The sequence below is a fragment of the Chrysemys picta genome, chromosome 4 (genome assembly GCF_011386835.1).
Source record: "Chrysemys picta bellii isolate R12L10 chromosome 4, ASM1138683v2, whole genome shotgun sequence".
Taxonomy (NCBI): domain Eukaryota; kingdom Metazoa; phylum Chordata; order Testudines; family Emydidae; genus Chrysemys; species Chrysemys picta.
Window position 1 is genome coordinate 153084146 of NC_088794.1, and position 22608 is coordinate 153106753.

The window sequence follows — 22608 nt, forward strand, 5'->3', positions numbered from 1 at the left end:
TTAGAATAGTTACATAACTGAAAATTAACTTTTAAATGGTAAACATTCAGTGGGGGGGAACTGTTTCAGTAAGACTGATTTTCTAACCAACATTCATTATGAATTAGCTTTCTAGATAGTAATCCATGCTAAAATTAAACAACCAGTTTAATTTAAGAAGTCTTAGCAGAAAGGCAGACTTTTCATGAACATCCAACAAATCATGAGAATGAAAGGCTGTTTAGTGCAGAACTAAAGGGGACTTCAGATGACCTTGGATAAGTCACTAATTTATGGATGTTATGTGCAAATTCAGGGTTTGTCTGATTTAGACTAGGATTAGCGGGAGTGTATTAGCTATGCCTGACCTAAACCCTTTCCTATTCAATGAAGGCTCTCATAGGGTCAGATGCAACTCAGGTAACTATTGACATGACCTATGCATTTAAATAGTCTGTGGTTGAGCCTACTGACAAAAGCATTGGATATAAGTGCACCCCAGAGCTCTGTATAAAGAACCAGAAGCGAAGTAGTTTATTTTGCACTGTAGGATCACAGTCATGTTCCCTTTTCAGTTTATATGTGAAGAGCTTTTGCACTTAGAAGGAAACCGACCAGTTTTCTCTTGAGGAAAAAAAACAAGTGGATTTTAATGACAGGAAATCTGGTTTTTACTATTCCTATCTCTACCACGGACTGTACTTGACTTTGGCAACTCACTTGGCTTCTGCATGTCAGCTTCCTTATCTGTGACACAGAAGCAATATCACCTACATCAAAAGGATCTTGGGACTTCGTTCATTTAAGTCCAGCCACAAGGAAGTCTGTTCAAAAACAGACTTCAACGAGAAACTGCGTAACTGGAATTAATTTGCAAACTGGACACCATTAAATTAGGCTTGAATAAAGACTGGGAGTGGATGGGTCATTACACAAAGTAAAAACTATTTCCCCATGCTAATTTTTCCCCCTACTGTTACTCACATCTTCTTGTCAACTGTTTGACATGAGTCATCCTGATTATCACTACAAAAGTTTTTTTTTCCTCCGGCTGATAATAGTCCACCTTAATTGATTAGCCTCATTCGAGCTGGTATGGCAACACCCATTTTTTCATGTTTTCTGTATATAAACATGTATATAAACATATATAAACTTCCTACTGTATTTTCCACTGTACGCATCCGATGAAGTGGATTTTAGACCACGAAAGCTTATGCCTAAATAAATTTGTTAGTCTCTAAGGTGCCACGAGTATTCCTTGTTCATTAAATGTTTACAAAGAGCTCTGAGATCCTTATATGGAAGGGCCTTTAGAAAAAAAGTGTTAAGTGAATTAGTGTACATACCTGCTCTATGCCCTTTGTAAAAGGTGTCTGGTTTCCTGAACAGCCTCCTGTGCCTCCAGCTCGCTCATTTTCCCAAGGCAGTTTGTTTTTTCCTTTACCTGCACTTAAAACCCTTCTGGGACATATCCCTTGATCAGTATAGGGGCTGTGAGAGCCATAGTTTTGTGTAGCATCCCTTGTGTGATCCCCACAGTAACTGTGTGCACTCTGAGTCCTGTTGCCTGCCAGCAACCAATCTGTGTCTGCTCCATGGGGCAGATGGACCCCCCTGCCATGGGCAGAGGATGGCATGGGCACAGCATACTCCACAAACCCCTGGTCTGTTAGCTTAGGCAAGGTTTTCCTGGCCAGCCTGGCCTGTACAGCGTGCATCACTCCATCCCCGTTGTCCTGCAATTCCACAGCATCCACAGCCTTAAAGAGAAGACTGGTTTTGCCTGAGCCCATGGAAGAGGCCAACACCGCAAAGGCCTCCAGGGCAGCATGGCGGACCCGCCGCTTACTGTCCACCAGGGCTGGTGCCAACCCAAACGCTAGCTTGGGCAAGTCAAAGTCCTCACTAGGGTATGTGAGCAGGGACCCAATGCAGATGTTCACCACCTCTTCCCTGACCTTGGAGTTCTTGTGCTGAAGATGCTCTGGCTGCAGTAGCAGGCACAATACCTGCTGGGGACCCACCGCCTTCATCAAGCGCCAGAAGAGCTGATTATACTCCTGCCGGATGGCCAGCTTGTTGTCACCCAGCACCTTGGCAGCGGCCGACACTAAGGGTCCCAGGTAGGCCTGAACCCGCTCGCCCAGGCGCAGGGCCAGCAGGTGCAGCACCTCCAAAGCGCCATGCACCACCTTGAAATTGGAGTCGTCCAGAAGGGTGTAGAGGAAGCTGATGAGCCCCAGCAGGCTGGTGGCGGGCGTGGAGGCCAGGCAGGCCGGGGAGGCATCTGTCAGCACCTGCTTGAGCTCCTCCACGGCCTGGGTGCGGTTCTTGTAATCCTCCTGGTCCAGCAGGCGGCCGTGCAGCTCCTGAGGGATCAGCCCGAACTTGAGGTTGGTGCTCAGGGGATCCTGCTCCGTGGGCCGGGGCCCCGAGGTGTCCCCGCCGCCGCACAGGTCCTCGCCGAGCCGGGCCTCCAGCAGGCGATTGTAGTGGCCGCGCAGGGCGGAGGGCAGGCGGCCCAGGTAGCCATGGAAGCGCTCGGGCCCCAGGGTCTCGCCCAGCTGCCGGAGGCTGCTGAAGGCGGCGGCCGCCTCCTCCCCCGGGCCGCCCCCGGGCCGGGCCGGCGCGCCCAGCTTCCTGGCCAGGCTGAGGAGGAGGTCGCCCAGGTCCAGGCCGCGGGGCAGCGGCGGCCCGAGCAGCGCGGGCAGCAGCAGCGCGGTGGCGGTGCGCAGCGCGGGGTCGGCGCCCTCCAGCCCGTGCTCCACCAGCGCCCGCAGCACCTGGGCGCCGGGCCCCGGGCGGGCGAGGCGGCGGCGCAGGTCCCGCAGCGCCTCCCCGCGCAGCGCCGGGCTCTCCCCGCGCAGGCCCCGCACCAGCTCGGCCAGCGGCCCCTCCTCGCCGCCGGGCCCCGACAGCGCGGGCAGGGCCGGGCCGGGCTCGGGGCCCCGCCGGAGCAGCTGCTGCAGCAGGGCGGCCTCCTGCTCCCGGTCCCGCTCCGCCGACGAGCCGCGGCCCTTGGGCGCGCGCGTGTCCCCGCCGGCCCCGCGCTCACTGGCCTCCATGCTGCCCGCCTGCGGGGGAAGCGCGAGGGCCGCGGCCATGGAGCGGCGGCGGCGGCGGCGTCCCCGGGCAGCGGCTGGAACCGGCCTGAGAGGAAAACATCGCGGTCTCCAGGGGCCGCCCTGCGCCTGCGCGGCCTCAACCAAGCGCGGCCGAAGGGGAGTGGGCGGAGTGGACTGAACCAATGCTGCTTCTCCTCCCCAGAGCGCGACTCAAAATGGCCGCCCGCAAGGGGAGGGCGTCACGTGACTTTCCCAAGCTACGTCTCAACGCCGCGTGTTGCTGGGAAGGGCAGCGCAGAGCACTATGGGATTTGTAGTCTCCGGGCGCTTCAGGGTGAGGCGTAACTCTTCCTCCCGGGGGTGTGGGGGGGGTAGTGTCATGTGACCCACAAGATGGCGGCTGTACCGAAGTGGCCGTTGGGAAGGCAACGCTCCGGAGCCGCGGGTTTGGGTGCCCGGAAGTGACGCAAGGCCTCTGTGTGTTGGTGTCTGACAGGAGGCGACGGGGCCTACTGCTGCCGCCGCGGGCTTTGCTCTTGTCCCGGCCTCTGCCGCCCTCATGACTCAGGTGAGTCGAGCCTGCGGCGGATCGGCCCCCGGGGCGGGGAGGAAGAGCCCCGCCCGCAACCGAGCCCCGTGTGCGGCGAACAGCGCCCCCCGGTGGCCGGGGGCTGAGCCGGGCTGCGGTCCGCCCCGCCCGCCCGCCGGCCCCGAGCTCCTCCGGCAGCCCAGCTCGCCCTGCGGGCCGGTACGTGGCTCCTGCACGCGTGAGCCCCCCCCCCCCCCTCCCGGCTTCAGGCTGTGCCGTGACCGTCCCCTGGCCCGCCCCAGCTTCACCGTGCAGCGCCCGTCGGAAACGGCAGCGCCCCGTGCCGCTGGGCGCCCCCCGGAGTTCAGCCTGGCGCCGCCGCCCGCAGCGGGTCACCCGAGCCAGCCGCGGTCCCAGGCAGGCACCCGCCACCGAGCGCGCCCCGGGCCAGTCCTGGGGGTTGCAGACCCGCCTCGGCTCCCCCGAAGACACTAGACGGCAACCTATCCAGGTAGCCAGATGCTCAACCACAGGTAGAGCCCGGATCCCCAACAAAATGCCAAAATAAACGAAATGTCCTGCAGAATGGAAATGCCGAAACTTCCCTTAGAAAAGTCACAACGGTGCTTCCGTTTGGCTTTCTTGAAATGTTTCCGAGGCTCGCCCAGCCTCCCGGCAGCCTGCCAGGCTGGGACCCCCAGTTCTGGGGCCAGGCACCTGGCAGACTGTGCTGATGGGAAAATGTTCCATTGGGAAATTGCCACGTTGCCAATGAGGCTTTTTAGACCAAATCCCGGGATTTTGCATTAGACCTGAAAGTAGATGGGGAAGCAATGCAGAGCTGGCAAAACAAGTACACTATGCTAACATCATGCCACTTCACCAAGCAGGTAGGCCTTCTGTTATCACTGAATCTTCAGAGTTGTCTTTAAGAATAGCCCGAAGTCCCCTAATCCAGTCTGGAGGGGACAAAGGTAGTTCTGTCTTTAGTGTCCTGTGATTTGTTGGTAGAATCTAGAAATGGAACAGGCCTGTTAGGTTTCAACTAATCAATAGTTTGAGGAGATTGTCAATATAGAGATATTACTTGTATTGTAGTGGTACCGAGACCACGTGTGTGTCCTTCTAGCATATTTTCCAAAGCTGTGCCTCTGGTGGGAGTTAAATAAGAGGCAATTTGCTGTTAATTTCTTCAGCTGTAAATTCTGTCTGAAATGGTGGTTTATTTGTTGCATATTCCCTTTTCTATATTATGGTGTATATCAGAGTTAGAATAAAATTAAGAAGCACAAACAAGAAGGTTTTATGCTACACAATGTTGGGGATGGCATTTTTTCATTGTAATTTGACTCACAAGGTGTGCGTGTGTACGATGTACTGCACTGTGGTTGCTTGAGAAATTTAAAATTAAACTTGGTGAAGCTCTTGAATGTGCCATAGGGAACAAGCCTCTACTGGACAAGAGAAAGCCTAGATGGTCATGTGCTGTGATTCTAGGGTTTTATGGTACAAATGGGGATTTCAAAGCTCCCTTGACCTGGAATAAGCACTTGAGCCCTTACTTCCTATTATTCCCATGTAAAGAAAATCCCATGTAGATAATTGGGAGTCATTACATAATATTGTTTGTGAAAAGAGGATAATTTATAGGTCAAGCAAATTTAATATAACTTTTCCAAGATAATCATGACATTCCTAACAATAATCCTATTGGTATTTATTGTACTTCAGTTTTAATTTTTGTCATTAGAAGGGACTAGGACTCAACAGTTCATCTAAATGTTTTATAGGAACAGTACCACGTTTTGCTAAGTGCAAGTTATTTGAATAGACACATTTCTCTGACTAGTGAATGTACCTTGTTCTAACTTCATGGCTAACAAAGTAAAGATCTACAGATTCTGTGCACTGTTGTTTATTTGACGATCACAGGTTTTGTTATGTGTGGTAAACACAAATGTGAGTAGTCACATTTAATTCTGTGGGACTGCTCACACGCCAAGTTACGTGTACAAGTTTTTGCAGGATCTGGGACTTATTCCATATCACACTAATGATTCTGGTTCTCTAGCAATCGTCTTTGAGGATGTTGTTAGTTTCATGTGTCTGTTGGATTCTGCATACTCCTAGAGTAAAATTAGGAAGTGAGGCAAAGAAAAATAATCTCTGTAAACAAATACACTTAAATAAAGGAAATAAAAAGAAAAAAAGCAGGGGATTTAGCTGCTAGATTGCATCACTAAGCTTGTGAATACTGCAAATTCAGTGACCAATTGTCACAATCTTGTTTTCAGAGAATTGTGGTGAAGGGTTTTCTTAAAAACCTGATACAAGATTATAATAGGAAAGGGGTAAACTTGTGTGTTTTCCTACACAAAATTGTTTTTACTTTGATTGTAATTCTTTACCTCTTTGCTTGCAACTCTATGTTCTATATTTAAACATGGTCAGATAATTGTCTCCCTCCAGACTTAGTACTTAACTGATGCTCTGCTTTGCAAATTAGGTGTCAGGGAGTTATAAAAGTGGTGAAGAGAAACTTGCCAGTGACCACAAGTCCTTACATTTTAGTACCAGTTGACAAGAAGCAAAATGATGAAACGTTGTAGTCAGTTTAACAGATGAAAAGCTGGTTTATTTAAAATTCAGAAATCTGATGGGCACAATGTTCATATGTATTTCATCTGGGTCATGAACAAGAGTGGATCTGTCAGTTGTAGTCTCTGCCATTGTATTTAAACAAGATGAACAAGGAAGAGGTGAAAATGTGTAGTATAACAACGGAGACACAATGGAATGCTTGAAAAGTTTACAATTTAAAATGTTGTTTCCTTCCAGTTGATTTATCATAATTTTTTATGCGCAGTATCTAGGTTTAGAAGTCTGTTCTTTCCTCTGTGCATAATCCCTGTGGCTGATGCTGGGAGCAACTGTGCATGAATAAGTGGATAATGATGGCAAAATCAGACTTTAAAATTATTTGGCCAAATTTTGCCTCAAAACCCATTAATTTCAGTGGGCTTTCAGAGTGTAGTGCCAGGTCTGCACTACAGATTTCTGCCCATAGAGCTGTATTGGTCAGGGGTGCAAAGAGGTGCAATTCCTGACTGACGTAGCTTGTGCAACCAGAAGCCCTTAGCGTGCATGCAACTGTGCCAGGATGTGTGCACTTTTACCAGTTTCTTTCATTTGTAGGGAATGGCTTTATTATACTGGTACAAAGCTTGTATAGTTGCATCCTCACCAGGAGCACTTTGCTGGTATATTGTGCTAGTATTCCTGTACTGGTAAAGCACATCTGGATGTAGCCTAAAAGGGTAGAATCTGTCTAATCGTTATCTGAGAAGGAAATTCCATTGCCTCAGTTTTTAGCAGCCTGACTCTTTTTCCCAACCACAAATTTAATAATTCTGGCTGCAATAAAATAGTAAACAAAAGAGTTACTTCTGTGGTTTATGAACCAATAACTATACAAACAACAAACAGAATTATACTCAAGATAGAGGCTAGGGGTGTTATATTTATTATTTATTTAATGAATAATAATAAGTGTCACAGTTCAGTGCAATTGCAGCCGTATTTCCCCTCAATAGTTGAACCTGGGCACCCACTCTCAGGCTTCCAGCTCCCCAGCCATTGCCTTTCTGGGTGGAAACATGTCTCTCTTTGCCTTCTGACCAGGGTTTTGCCAGGCTGAGCGGTTCCCTGCCTACACCGTGTTATCCCCAGCACAGACCGGCTGCTGATGGACACCTGCTTACTTCCTCTTCAGAGACGGTTAACACAGGTATATTTGCTACAGTTATAAAGTACCACAAAGAACTTCCTATGCAAGCCTTCTTTATTCTTAAGGCAAAAAGCACTACTAAGAAAACATATTACAAACAATAAAAGAACCTACACACCTGCTAATAAGCTTACCAGACATCACCCTAAGATGGATTCTGGCAAGAGCAGTCCAACCTCCCACCCAACGGGATTCCTTGTGGTTACAAATTCTTGTGGTTACAGTCCTTTCAACACTACTCTAAGGATTGAGGTCCTTTGTAGACCAGGGTCTCATCCATTTGTTGGTTCAGGAAGAAAGCCCATGAGCCAGTTTAAAATTAGGCTAATTATTCAAAACCCGTTTCTTTGGCCTTTGGTCCCCGGAGAATCCAATCTGAACTAAGTATATGTGAGCCTCTCCAAGGCGGTGGCTTCAAGGGGTTGATAACAGGAAGTACATTAGCAGCTCCTCTCCCTTCTAGAGAAGTTATGTACAATGCCACCATAACACACAATTGCATTTTTAATACACGGTACCTCAGAGATATTAACCCTAATTCAGTAAGTTTTAATTTAATTCAGTAAAGTTTATCTTAATTCCATAAGGTTTGTTCAAGATATTGTCAGTCTGTCACAATAAGAAAAATAGTTTTGTAGGCAGAATGGCCCCTTATAATTGTTTGTTAGAAATGATTTTGAAATAAGAGAATCTGAAATGAGCACTCCCATTCTTTTCTAAAACTACAATAATTTAATTTAGTAATGTTTGAGAACTTTTCAAAGCACTTTCTAAATATTAAATAATGAATCCTCCCCAGCGCTCCTGTGAAAGGAGGAGGAAGATATTGAACCTCCTTGCAGAATATTAAATTTTGAAGAGTGCATGGCACCGGCTGTCCTCCAAGGACATGTGTAGTAATTGTTTCCTCTTCACAAGGTTTGCTTAATACTGTAGAACCTCAGAGTTACGGACACCAGAGCTATGAACTGACCAGTCAACCACACACCTCATTTGGAACCAGAAGTACACAATCAGGCAGCAGCAGAGACCAAAAAAAAAAAGCAAATACAGTTTAGTATTGTGTTAAACGTAAACTACTGAAAAATACAGAGAGAGCAGCATTTTTCTTCTGCATAGTAAAGTTTCAAAGCTATATTAAGTCAGTGTTCAGTTGTAAACTTTTGAAAGAACAACCATAACGTTTTCTTCAAATATATGAACATTTCAGAGTTACGAACAACCTCCATTCCCGAGGTGTTCGTAACTCAGAGGTTCCACTGTATTCACTAAAGAGAATTATCAGTACAGCTCATTGACTTCGAAGCATTCAAACGGATGTTAGACAGATTTCTTCAAACGAGGGCATTTGTGCATCAACCTGCAGAAAAGGGCAGTGATCTGCAGCTCATGTTACTTTGATAAGTTTATGAACTTCAAAGCTCTGTCCAAAATGAACATGGTCTCTTAATTGTTTTTATTCCACCACTGTGGTTGTGTTGAGGGTATATTTGATGCAAAGTCCCAGTTTAAACACACTATTAGGTAGGTAAGGCCCAAAATACAAGTTCTGTAAAGGAAAGACTTTTTAAAAAATATAATAAGAATACCTTTGACTTTAAATTAATGTGCATAAGAAAAGCACTTTGCTAGTTTGTGAAAATCAGAAAGCAAAACATTTGTTTTATTTGTCCAATTGGAGCATAATGCAAAATTAAAATAACAGCATGAATGATGACAAATAAATTTGATTTTTTTTAAATGTTGTCTGTTTAATGATTTAAGAGGCCTAAGTAAAATGGATAATGAAACTCTTTAAAATAAAATGCTGAATAACATATTTAAAATTTTGTTTGTCACAGATGGACCAGTCGTCTCCAACCTACATGCTTGCCAACTTAACCCACTTACATTCTGAACAGCTTTTGCAGGGCTTGAACCTCCTTCGCCAACATCACGAGCTGTGTGACATTATCCTTAGAGTTGGCGATGTCAAGATCCATGCGCACAAAGTGGTACTTGCTAGCATCAGCCCGTATTTCAAAGCCATGTTCACTGGAAATCTTTCGGAGAAAGAGAACTCCGAGGTAGAGTTCCAGTGCATTGACGAGGCAGCGCTGCAGGCTATAGTGGAATACGCATACACAGGGACTGTATTCATCTCGCAGGACACCGTAGAGTCACTTCTTCCAGCTGCAAATCTTCTTCAGATCAAACTTGTGCTAAAGGAATGTTGCACATTTCTTGAAAGCCAGCTAGATCCTGGCAATTGCATTGGGATTTCTCGTTTCGCAGAGACGTATGGCTGCCATGACCTCTACTTGGCTGCTAACAAATACATTTGTCAGAATTTTGAAGACGTTTGTCAGACTGAAGAATTTTTTGAGCTTACACATGCTGAATTAGATGAAATTGTTTCAAATGACTGTTTGAATGTTGTCACAGAAGAGACAGTTTTTTATGCACTGGAGTCTTGGATCAAGTACGATGTGCAGGAGCGACAGAAGTACTTAGCACAGCTGCTACACTGTGTCCGGTTGCCACTGCTGAGTGTTAAGTTTCTTACTAGGTTGTATGAAGCAAACCATCTTATTCGTGATGACCATACTTGTAAACATCTACTGAATGAAGCCCTGAAATACCACTTTATGCCTGAACATAGACTTTCCCATCAGACTGTGTTGACGACACGACCACGTTGTGCTCCTAAAGTACTTTGTGCTGTAGGAGGAAAAGCTGGATTATTTGCTTGTTTGGAAAGGTAAGGAGTATTGGTGAAACTAAGTGGTGTTAACAAGCCATACATTAACATGTCCCTCCAAGTCCGGGTTGAGACAGTCTTTGGGTTGTAACTGTTTAATTTGTAATTAAAGGGCTTCAGTCTTGACATTGTCAGTGTATCAGCTCCTTTCATGAGCACCCAAATGACTAAAAATCAAATTTAAAAAACATCAGAGGAATAGGGATGAGCATATTATGCTCTTTATTTTTATATATGATCTTCCTTGATATATGTTCCTTATTTGTGCTGAGAACTTTTCTACAATGTAAAATATTGCAAAGCCTTAGTAGATAGTTTGGGTTGCATGTATTTAAATATGAAATTTGTTCACAGTACAGGTATTTTCACTCCGTTTTTGCCTTGGTACCCTTTCAGGTTTTTACTGTGTATATGATTTTTGTTACTCTCCCCAGTCACCAGTCTAGACTGCCAAATAGTAAAAATGTAGTTTAGGTGTCATAGATGTGCACCCCACAAAACCTTATTGGTGGGATAAAACAGACCTTGTACTTAACCAGAATGTATAATAGAGACTAACCCTCTTATTTTTCAAATGATGTTTGAGATGGTATAACTTTGTAAGTTACATTTTAGTGCTTTGAATCCTTGATTGTAAGTAGTATAGCTACACCTTTAGTTAAAGTTGATTTATACTTTCTCTTATAATCCTCTGTTTTCAATTGCTTAAAACCATTTAATCTGAAATTTTCCGAACTTTGTGTGCATTAGCAAAAACAGTTCTGTTTCTAAGAATAAGATGGGCTGTGGGGGGGACTAGGTCTGCCAAATTCAGATAAATGGTTGGATAATTTAAGAGCTGTAGTGCCTCAAATGTTTGGAACAAGAACTTGAAATTTGGCAGTGGGGTGATCCTGGGGCCAGAAATGTGCCTTTTGCTGTCCCCATGAAAATCCAACAAGATTTAGGATCCATGTTAGCCTCTGAATCTGGTAATTTACATATACCCAGTATAGCTTACTAGACGCATGTTGTTACAATAGAACATTCTGTCTGCACTGAACATGCTCCAAAGCACAGCGCTAGAATTGGATGAGACCGAATGCTTGGAAGAGGGAGGGGGAGATTATGCAGCACTAATAGCAACACCCTCTGTCACCTCTATGGCCCAGGACAGGGGTTCTCAGACTCTTGTACTGGTGACTGCTTTCACACAGCAAGCCTCTGAGTGCGACCCCCCCCTTGTACATTAAACACACTTTTTAATATATTTAACAGCATTATAAATGCTGGAGGCAAAGCAGGGTTTGGGGTGGAGGCTCACGGCCCCCCATGTAATAACCTTGCGACCCTCTGAGGGGTCCCGAACCCCTGGCCTAGGAGAAGCCAGATGTGCTAGTCTCACTTGTAAATGGTTAATTATGTATGCTACACAGCCCTTTTTTTGGAGCAAGGGCTCATATCCTTACCTGAGGAGGGAGACTAATGTAATTTCTCACCTTTTTAGAAACAGGGTAATTGAGAGCTTGCACAAGGTCCTTCTTTATGAATAGACCCCAATGGTCATATTCGATATACATCTCTCAGCATTCTGTCAGATGCCCAAAGCAAACTGTCTTAAAAAAGAGAGAGAGAGAGAGAAACGTGACTTCTTTTCGGGTGTTTTCCGGTTCTAGTATTCTTGGGTGTTGCTTATAACATTTTCAGACTAATGTGATGTTTTGTTTTGTGGTTCATAGTATACCTTTAACACTAAACATTAAGCCTTATTATACTGTTGTATGATAGAGTATTCATGTCATGGTTTCTTGGTAACTGCACCTGTATTCCCCCTCCATGGTCCCTTGAGGATACCCACATACGGTTTCCAGCTCCCAACCGTCACCTGTCTTTGGTGGAGACCCATGTCACTCTCATTCCTGACTGGGGTTTTAAGGCTGCACAGCCCTCTGCCCACACTGTGATATCCCAGCAAGCCAATCTGCCCAGAGGCTGGTCCTGTGCTTTGCTTTGTCTCTCAGCGTTATGAACAGTGCGTTGCCAGTTACTGCACAGCTCGCTTTGGGCAAAACATGTGTATTCTTAAGGTAAAAGCATTACAGAGAAAACACAAAAACAACCAAAATTCTGATATGCATGCTAAAATCTTACCAGAGATTACTCATCAGTCTTTTGGGATCTCTAGTAGGTCAAAGTCTTTCCAGCCCTTCCTCAAGGATTGGGGCCCTTGGTCAGGAGGTCCTGTCCATTTGCTGGATCAGAGAGAAGGCCCTGTGTGTCAGTTTAAGGTCATCCTTTTATACCAAAAGCCCCTTCTTTGTCTTGTCTTTTTGGAAAACCCAGCTTCAACCAGCATATGCAAACCTCTCTAGAATTGTTTAGTCTTAGTGACTGGCCTTAATCACCCCCCACTGTTTTTATTTTCTGTATGAGCTTTCGTAACCCTCCCCCATGGAGTAGAATGCAATTATACATAAACCATTTATAAATTTAATACAATGGCACTTAAAGTTACTGGATGGGGTTGTAATATCTTTCACAATTCAGACCATCTCTTAGAGTAGAAAGGCTCGGTTAGTATCCTGTTAAATAACTTGAAACCAAACTTATACAATTACATACATGACTTAAAGAGAATTTTAGCATGTCATTTGAAGTTTTTAATATTTGAGGTAACTATTTTTGTTGCTATGTATATATCTCTGTAAATCTACATATGATTTACTATAGATACAACTGAATTTCTTAACTTTCCCAAATTTGATCTGAAAACATAGCTTTCCTGAAGCAAAGTGATAATTGAAAACCACTATTGGTACAGAAGACAATCGGGTGGGAAATTGTCAGTTCCTCAGATTTAAGGAATGGAGATATTTTAATTGAGAGTTTCAGTGGCTTTCTATTAAATCAAATAGTGTACTTTTCTGATATTCTCTCTGGAGCTACTCCTCTGCAAATTCCCACAGTGAAGTACTGATTGTAGACTATCCCTTCCCAATATTTTTGTCAGAAATCCATTGCTTTCTGCTGTTCTCAAGCCTTTAGCAAATGCAGTGGAATAGGGAACTTCTCCTCTCCCCTACTGTAATTGACTAAACTGAAGTTCTTGAGTTTAAACAATCCATCTGGACATAAAGAACTGTTTGTTTATTTATCTATCTATTTGTTTTAACTTTTCTAATAAATTCAAGTTGAAAGGTAGCTGGGGGAAGAGCAAATGCAGATATCTACTCCACTAACAGCTAGTTGAAATTGGGCCACACCACTCTGCAGCATGGAATGCCTTCTCCTGCAGGACAGCAGAGCTGTAATATTTGTTGTTTCATTTTTATCAGTCTCTGCCTTGAACCTTTCTGTGAAGATTGAGGTTGCTGGATTCTGTAACTGTGAAAGAAATAAAGGTCTGGAAAAAATCCAGCTGTGATCACTGGAGTCTCATTTGGGGTCTGAAGCTGGCCCAGAGACTGCTGAAGCTGGATTTCCCATGGCAGCTTTAATACCAATTGCCAGCAGATTTCTGGTCTTGGTGACCATACAGTGATGATATATTTCATGGTGACTTTCGGGAATTTTCTCTTCCTACTTGTGTATATATAGAGGAAGAGCTACCTCACTGAATAACTCTCTCACACACGTTAATCAGTGAGTGTGAAATACTCAGTAGTCTTGGATCTGGATCACTTGAGGCCTGATCCAACTCCCATTAAAGCCACCGAAGGTACATGGGTATGGAACATACATTTCAGTCTTAACAAATAAGTACTGCTTGGTGGGACTTAGCAAAGCTTCAGAGAGTAAAGTCTGTTCACCTAATCCAATTTCTCTATTTCCTCTCCAGTGTTGAGATGTATTTTCCCCAGAAAGACTCCTGGATAGGTCTGGCGCCTCTTAGCATTCCCCGCTATGAATTTGGAATATGTGTCCTGGACCAGAAAATATATGTTGTAGGAGGGATTGCAACCCACATGTGTCAAGGCATCAATTACCGAAAACATGAAAGTTCAGTGGAATGCTGGGATCCTGATACAAATACCTGGACATCTCTTGAAAGAATGAATGAGAGCCGAAGTACTCTTGGAGTAGTGGTTCTAGCAGGAGAACTGTATGCCTTAGGTGGCTATGATGGGCAATCTTATTTACAATCAGTAGAGAAATACATTCCAAAGGTTAAGGAATGGCAACCAGTGGCCCCAATGAGTAAAACAAGAAGTTGTTTTGCTGCTGCTGTCTTGGATGGAATGATATATGCCATTGGTGGTTATGGTCCTGCCCATATGAACAGGTATGTACTCTTGAGGTCTGCAGGATCAAAATAATATGAACTTGGAAAACCAGGGATAATATTTACCTTGTGATCAGCAGCCATTTGTAAATGTTTCTAAGCAAGATCAGTGGTAATCCACGGTGGACCTCATTATTTCTTGTTCTGCTGCATCAACATGAGAATTCATTTGGGGAATCTTTTCTCAATGTACAACTGAAGTGTTCTAGCTAAGAGCGCAGCTCTTTTTTTATACAAATCTTAAGAGAAAAATATAAATGCTTTAAAAATTCTGATGCTAACAATATGAAGATGTAAATGTTTTATATATATATATGCACCATGAATAAATATTTGGGAACACCACCATTCTGGAACTTCAGCTGGAAGATGGTCAACGTGTATGTTTTAAGAATTTAAGATTACGGCCAGGAGAATTAGAGAGGACCTGGAATCCCAATCATATATATAATTCCAGGTCCTCTCTAATTCTCCTGGCCGTAATCTTAAATTCTTAAAACATACACGTTGACCATCTTCCAGCTGAAGTTCCAGAATGGTGGTGTTCCCAAATATTTATTCATGGTGCATCTTTCAGACATTAGGTATTTACCCAAAGTATGAAAAAAGCAGATTCTAAAAGGCCAGTTCACTAAGGTACTCAAGTCCATAATTAAATTGAAACTTCCGTGGGATTGCACATGAGCTAAAAGTTAGACTCGTACTTAAGTATCTTGCTGAACTGGGGCTTTAGACTAGTTTAACAATAAAGTTCCAGTACAAGGGGATGAGCACAAAACCAAACACAATCACAGGCCCTAGTCCTGCATTCAGATCGCCATGGGTGGAACCTTACACCCATAAGGAGTTCCATTGAAGTCAGCAGTGCTCCATTCAGTTGCCAGCTTCTCACCACATGGATCTTGGTCCGTGATCCCTTCTGGCCATGAATCCCCCTGTACATTCCCTTTTTTCCCGGGCCATGGCAAGAACAGGATTGCCTGCATTGCCCTCACCATGCTCATAACACCAGTAGCTCAGTGTTAACACGCTAACTATAATCAAATTTCATGCTTCAGCCAGTCACCTGCAGGGTCAGGAAGGATTTTTTTTTTCCTGATGCACAATGACCAGATGTGTGTTGGTTTGTTTTGCCTTCCTCTGAAGTATCAGATTGGTCAGTTGGAGGCCGGACAGCAGATTTGGTGGATCAGTGCTCTAATGTGATACAAAATCTTTTCTAGATGCCTTTTTCTTACTCAGATGCTCAGGGTCTAACTGATCACCAGATTTGGGATCAGGAATAAATTTTACCCCAGGTTATGTTGCCAGGGACCTTGGGGGTTTTTACCTTCCTCGACAGCATGGAGCAGGGATCACCTGCTGCTGGGCATCTAATCAGTTCCCAGCCATTGCAACGGTATTGTTGCTGTATTGTTGACACCTCATTGTCCCCTGTTCCCTGCCTGTGGCACACAACAGTTTAATCTCCTTTGGACTAACACCATTGGGCTCAATTTAGGGGTGTCTGGGTGAAATTTAATGGTTTGTGTTATGTAGAAGGTCAAGACTCGGATCTAATGGTCCCTTTTGGTCTTAAATTTTGTGAAATCTATGATCTGGCTGCAGGATTAGGGCCATAGGATGCAGCTTACACAAACTTTCCCTCATTAACAATGGTAGCAGAACAGCTAGGCGTCTCTCTTCAAAAGGCAAGCTGGCAAAAGAAGACTCACTTAAAACAGCAGGATAATCAGCGAAAGGATGGAGAATCTGGCCATTTGCGAACTACCAATCTTTAAAATTATTGAATGTAATATATATAAATAGACTAGTTGGACATTGCTGACCTGGCATTTGGTTCTGCTGCTGTTGAAGTTCTTGGCACTGAATTAAATGGCAAAAGGATCAGACCCCTAGTTTGTGACAAAGGAGGTGCTGTTCAGTTGATGAACGAATGAGACTGCATAGGTCTCTTAGAGGTGAGTTCTGTTAAACGTTGCCGGAGGGGGTGGACTATTACATTCATCGCTGGACTAATGTGAAGTATACTTATTTAAGTATTAAACCAATGTAAATTTTAAGGAAAAAAACACTAAAAACAGACCTCAACATTAAACGGTTATGATAATCTTACTCTTCTCATGCATTCGTAGCTTGAACAGCTCTTCCTTTGTCACAAAGGAATTGCCAGTATCACTCACAGTTATGGAGTTACTGAAATTGTGACCGGTATTTCTAGATTCCCTTTTTTAAAGTTCCCTTTTTATTGAGTGGCTTTGTTTTCCCAATTTATGGACCCTGTTTATGACATGGTCAGCAGGCTCATACAAGCCCTGGGCGATAGAATAAGCCGGCCGATGTTTAAATAAGCTCCTTGCCTTCTGTGCATTGCTACTTCTGGTTCCCTGTTCCTCTCTCTCCCCCCCCCCTTCCCCCCCACATGTCATGGGCACTGTACATCTGGTAAGGGATGGCTACATTCCTGTGTCTGTAGTAACCACTCTGTCTTCTCTACAGCTCCAGTGCTGGAGAGGTATGTTTTGTGGGGCTGCATGTTACTTTCAAATTTACCCTGAAGTGAGGATATGTCCCATCCTTCATTACTGTTCAGTGACTGGGGTGTTGCCATTCTTGACGAATACTCCTTTCCCATTTCCATCCTCACTCCCATCCAGTCTCAGTTGGTGTTGGGGCAAGATGGGAAAATCTTGAGCCTGAAAGACTTCTTGGTTAAATTCCATTGCAGAGTTGTGAAATGTTCAGATTACCTGTTATTGGTGGTTGTTACTTGAATTATAGTGGCACTTGTCCTTCACAAGAACCCTCAGCCCCGCACTCTGTCTTGTTTCATGTCAAAATGTATTCTGTGGTTATGACTATAATCTGATAACCTCAGAGTACAGGCAGAACTATATTGTTTGGCTATGAGGGGATATTTTTAAACTGTTTTTGGCAATATTGTGGGCTGAATCTTCAGTTATGCCAATTCTACGTTGCTCAAGGATCCTAAGAGGGGCTGATCCTTCTGTTGTTGAGTATGTTGGCTTCAGAGCTTCTTTGTGCCAGCCTTGGTGAAAAGAAGTTAGACTGCAGAATTTTTCCATTACCCTAAACATTTTTTCTCGTTGCCTTACATAATGGAGCAAACTTTTTAGTAGACAGAAGCAAGCTAAGAATCCCTGATGAATGCAGATAAGTCTCTTGTGGTATAAAACTCAGTGCAAACAAATGTGATTAAACCCAAGCCTTACAAGTTGTTTATTTGTATCTGCAGCATGGAACGTTATGATCCAAGTAAAGACTCATGGGAGACAGTAGCTTCAATGGCAGACAAAAGGATAAACTTTGGTGTTGCTGTCATGCTGGGCTTCATTTTTGTAGTGGGCGGACACAATGGGGTGTCTCACTTGTCAAGCATTGAGAGATATGACCCACATCAAAATCAGTGGACGGTGTGTAGACCTATGAAGGAACCCAGAACAGGTAGGAATGTGTAAAATGCTGAGAATGTCAAGAGGTTTTCCTGGTGTCCTTAGAGACAAAATTGCCAGTTGACTTGATAGAAGGATACAGGACTTGGCCTTCAGACTGTTGTGTCTTTTCCCTGAGTAGATTAAAGATCACTGAAACAATGTAATGTCATGTGAAAGTATGACTAAATATTGGATTTATCTTTGTTTTGTGTGAATACATTACAAGAGCATTTATTTTCCTAATCTAATTATTATAAAAGGCCCAATTCTACTACCTTTGCTCACATTGAGAAGTATCTTATTCAGAAGTAGACCATTTGAAGTCAGTGGGGACTATCTGGGGACTCAAATACATTTCAAACAAAGGATGGCAGAATCTTGACCAAGAATTATAAAAACAATAACTAATACTGATAGGTAGAAAATGTCATTTTTTAATATCTTTATGAACGAGGGTAAAAATGGGAGTAGAACTACCCTAAATAGCTGGTTGTGGACAGGCGTTTCAGTAGTGCATATCCCTTCCTCCCGTTCTGACTGGGAAAAGGAGGTCAGTGTTTTGTTGAGGGAGGGTGCAGGGTGATTCAGGAAAGGAGACACGGATCTGAAGGGGCACAGATTTTTCACCTACATGCAGCCTTTTTTAAAAACACCATTTTAGATGGTTAAAAATAAAAATATAATTTAGCAGAAATTAATGAATTTTGCATCTTTTCCCCTTTAATAGGAGTTGGTGCAGCTGTAATTGATAACTACCTTTATGTAGTCGGAGGTCACTCAGGATCATCCTATCTGAACACCGTACAGAAATATGACCCTATCTCAGATACATGGCTGGACTCTGCTGGTATGATGTACTGTCGATGCAATTTTGGTTTGACTGCACTTTGATGAACAGTGTGAACTCATGGACCTAATGTGAAGATGGAACTTTTTCTGCTTGAAAAGATGCCCAATTCATGGAGACCATAAGCTGCATTTTCTGGAGTTGGAGTGGGGTGAATATTTGATTGACAGAGTTGGATTCCCCCCCCCCCCAAAAAAAAATTGGCTTTGGTTATTGTTAATTAAACAAAACAAATGGAAACTTGTTGCCAATCTGGGGTATGGACTGCATCCTGTTACTGGCATGAAATGGTTATCTTAACATTAGGATACCTGGGATAGGATTAGAAAACCTAGTGTATCCTTTCACTTTTTAGAACTTTTACCTCTTCCTACTATGACACATGCAGTTTACTGTGCTAGGGATGAGAGATACTTGAGTATGTTGTATGACTGGACTGTTTGTTAATAGTTGTCTGGCTGTGTCTTCATATTGAGAAAATGCCAGTGCTTCACAATCTTTTTTATGAATAGTAACTAAAGGGCTGCCTTGTTTCTGAATCTCAAGGTTTGTAAATAATAAATGCCATAGTATGTTGCCTGTACACTCTCTCCTTTGTTACCTGCTTAATGTGTTTTGGGCTGGGGATATTATCATGGGTGACTAAATTAATACATTTGCAAGGTAAGTTTAATGCCTTTTATTATATTTTTGAACCTATTAAAACAAATTGCAATCAACTGACTCGTTTTAACCTTCCCCTATATTTTTGTTGTGGACGGACTAATGCTAGATGAAATTACTTACCTGGTCTGCAGTGTGCTTGTAATCATAATACAAAGAAATTTTTAAATGATTAATTCATCAACAATGTCTTGGTTTTCTTAAGTAGCACAGCAGAGTTCACAGTGTAGGTGTAAATATTTAGAAAGAGGTGTCCATCCCATCCTTGGTCCTAGCAGACTTGTGTTCATATTTCCTTGTAACTTTTATTTTTTTAAGAATGTGTGATTGCTTTTACAGAGTGTTCAGGTATCAAAATGGTGCTAAATGTAGGATTTACCACAAGGCTGTTACCAATCTAGTGCAGTATGTATAAAGCATGATTTGTTTTGATTGTTCTCTAGTGTATTTGTTTCTATCTGCTTGATTAATTTGTGCCTATAAAAAATGTCAGTAATAACACAACATACTCTAAATTTTTTCAATTGATCTAGTTCAATATTTCTGTTTTCACAAAGTTTCTAACTTTGGACTGGATGAAGAATGCATCTCGGCCTCTTTAGACAAGTTTTGCCTTTAAAAAATATCACATTGAATAAAAAGCACTGGGCATGGTTATTTATACTATGCACGTATCCTTTGTAAAGGCTAAATCCTGAAGGTTGGTTCTTCTGGTACTTCAGTGATGGCCCTAAATTTAGTTAAGCTTTGGGTGGATGAATAAAACATTGAGGTTATGTGATGACCATTTATTTAAAATAAATAACTGAATAAATATTAATTTAGGTTACTAGAGTATGTTTTACTAAATGTTTCTTTCTGTGTTAAGCAAAGAATCACGTTTATCTTGCATTCTGTTCTAATATTTGTACTTATGCTTGCAATTCTGGTACTTAGTACATTTTTCTGCTTCTGGGATTATTCCCACCCCCCCGTCCAGATTTTAACATCATAATCCAATGTATGTTTCCCCTCACTCTTAAAATCCACATACTATTATTCTTGAAAGTGCAATAATGTTAGACAAAGTTGTTTAAAAAGCCATTTATAAGAACATAAAATAAGGTGTCCTGGATGTACTTAATTTATTCTGAGTTTCTGTCAAACTAATTGCAACCAGGCAAACTGCAGTTTTCCTTGTTCTTCCATAAGCTAACATTCAGATTTAAACAATGAGAGAACTGTCTTTTTAACCATAAAAAAATCATGTTTTACCAATGTTTGCACGAATTATGAAATCCTGCAAATATTCTTCATACTTTACTAACTTGGTAGAATTCAGCAGGATTTGTAAGCAAATACAATGGACAAATTTAGCATTTTATATGCTGCTTATTTGAATGACCTATTGCTTATTCTAGTTACATAGCAATAATAGCATAATTGAATGATTCCAGTTGATCTGTTGATAGAAGACAGATAGCTCTATTGTACATGGAGTGTTTGTGCGGAGAAAAGCAGTTTTAGGAACAGGACACAACCAAAATCATGTTAGTCTGCTGTCTAGGCTGCCTTTTCATTTTGTTGGAGTAAATACTCAAGCTGAATGTTTACATATGCTGTTTTGCTTTCCAGTTACAATTTCATAGCGATACCATTGATTTTTGTGAATTAAGGAGCATCTTATCCCACATCTAAACAAGGAGATAAAAATGCTCAAGAACCCAGTGTTTAATTGAGTTTATGCCTTGAAGTGGCTACAAGTTTTTTGTATAATTCAGTATGTACTGAACTTTTTTAGGAGTTTGATTAATTACAAGAGTACTCCATGAATGCAGGTTTTTAAAATACAGACTTACGTCTCAGTTGAATCACTAGTAAACAAAGTTCATGTGTGGAAAGTGGCACAAGATACAGACATAAGTGGTCTGGCATCAATAAAAAGAGAACAGTGCATACCTGACAGGTATGGTGATGGTTCGTCAATATTTAGCTAGCACCTTTCATTTAAAGATCTCAAAGCATTTTACAAGAGCAGTGTACATTATTCCCTTTATTTAGGCTATAGTGAAATTAATTTATGTGAAATAGACTTACCACTTTACATGACACTGCAGTTAATGCAGCCTATTGCTAAATTTAAAGTACTAACCTAAGCAACATTTCAGTATGCAGGTTTGATGTTAAGAATGGAAGAAGTAATAGTTAATGAAAAATCCTGCTGTTTCTAGATACAGATCTGTTTAGATTGGATTTTGATAGTAGTGAATCAATGTAAGATGCAGAATACTCACATATGCTGTACATCTATCAAGTTTAGAGATGTAAACTAATAAATATGGCATATTCATTTTCTGTTTTGGGCGCTGCTTGTGCTCTTTCACCGAAGTGCTCCATTTTAGGGAGATCTGACACAGCAATCAGTTTAGCATTTAAAATAAATAAACCTATTACAGCCTGTACCAACTTTCATGCAATCTGAAAGCTAAGACCTTCAAATAAGATGTCATACAACTTTAAATTATCATCCAGTTCTATTTCTTAATCACTCAAAATTATTTTTTTAAAAGCACTTTAAAATAGGTGTGAGTTTGTATGTGCATAAGTCATTGGATTTTCACTCAGATATTTAGAAGAAACTTAATAAAATGCCATATGCAAGTTTCCTGACAGTCATTGCTATTAGAAATGCTTTGATTTTGGAATATCCTGTTTGAATCTCTGAGAAGACAAATGTCTCCAGTATACATCTCTGATGTCCCAAATAGCTCACTGTTTTATTGGAGGTAGTTAAGTGTTGCTTTTGTGAATTTGTCATCTGTAAGTCCTCGTTCATTTATATGAAACAATGCAAAAATTTCCAAGTTTGCCTTAAATTCCTGATGTTTAATTAAAACTCAAAGAACTGGATGATAATTCCTATATTTTGCCTTATGTCCTGTGCTGTACTTTAAACCCAAGGAGAATTTTAACTTTTAGCAGGATTTAGAATCATTGTAGAGAGAGTACTGTATTGTACTCCGACTTGTGAGGAGTGATTTGGTTGTGAGTTTCAGATGAGAAATGTAATTCTGTGTATGTACAGTGTTTTTATGTGTACACCTTTTTTAGCAGCAGGATTTTGTTTTCATTATTGTTTACATAAGTGGCATTTGAGTTCAAGAAAAAACTGCTGAATAACTTGCATTCTTGTTCTTAATAGTGTTTGTTTGCTATTGTGATAATGCTCTGTAACAATTTGTTGTAACAGTATTTCATTTAATGTGAAATGTTTACTAAATAAATCTGGGGGAAAAAGGA

General features: G+C 42.2%; 2 protein-coding genes across 13 annotated transcripts in view; one reads left to right on the forward strand and one right to left on the reverse strand.

Annotated features, from left to right (window-relative positions):
• TOGARAM1 (TOG array regulator of axonemal microtubules 1) overlaps nt 1-3248 on the reverse strand; it is a 68063-nt gene extending 64815 nt beyond the window's left edge. For 3 of the 8 annotated variants that reach the window (XR_010600844.1, XR_010600845.1, XR_010600843.1), the window contains exon 1: nt 1329-3218. Coding sequence is in view for 4 of the 8 variants with exons in the window: in XM_008171636.3 (XP_008169858.3) it covers nt 1329-3086 (1758 nt within the window). In the remaining 4 variants the exon portion in view is untranslated. Of the gene's footprint in view, nt 1-1328 lie in introns of all 8 variants that reach the window. The other 5 variants (XM_065594035.1, XM_065594037.1, XM_065594036.1 and 2 more) reach the window with 3 other exon arrangements.
• Nucleotides 3219-22608, forward strand: KLHL28 (kelch like family member 28). Of its 5 annotated transcripts, none has more exons than XM_005303423.5 (6): nt 3219-3615; nt 7258-7363; nt 9205-10103; nt 13921-14364; nt 17621-17829; nt 18547-22608. In XM_005303423.5, exons 2-6 carry the CDS (start codon nt 7322-7324, stop codon nt 18708-18710), a joined length of 1758 nt encoding a protein of 585 aa, XP_005303480.2. In that variant the 5' UTR covers nt 3219-3615; nt 7258-7321; the 3' UTR covers nt 18711-22608. The 5 variants fall into 5 exon arrangements, with proteins under 5 accessions (XP_005303480.2, XP_065450113.1, XP_023964000.2 ...); XM_065594041.1 differs by lacking the exon at nt 3219-3615 and adding an exon at nt 3700-3795; XM_024108232.3 differs by lacking the exon at nt 3219-3615 and adding an exon at nt 3962-4087.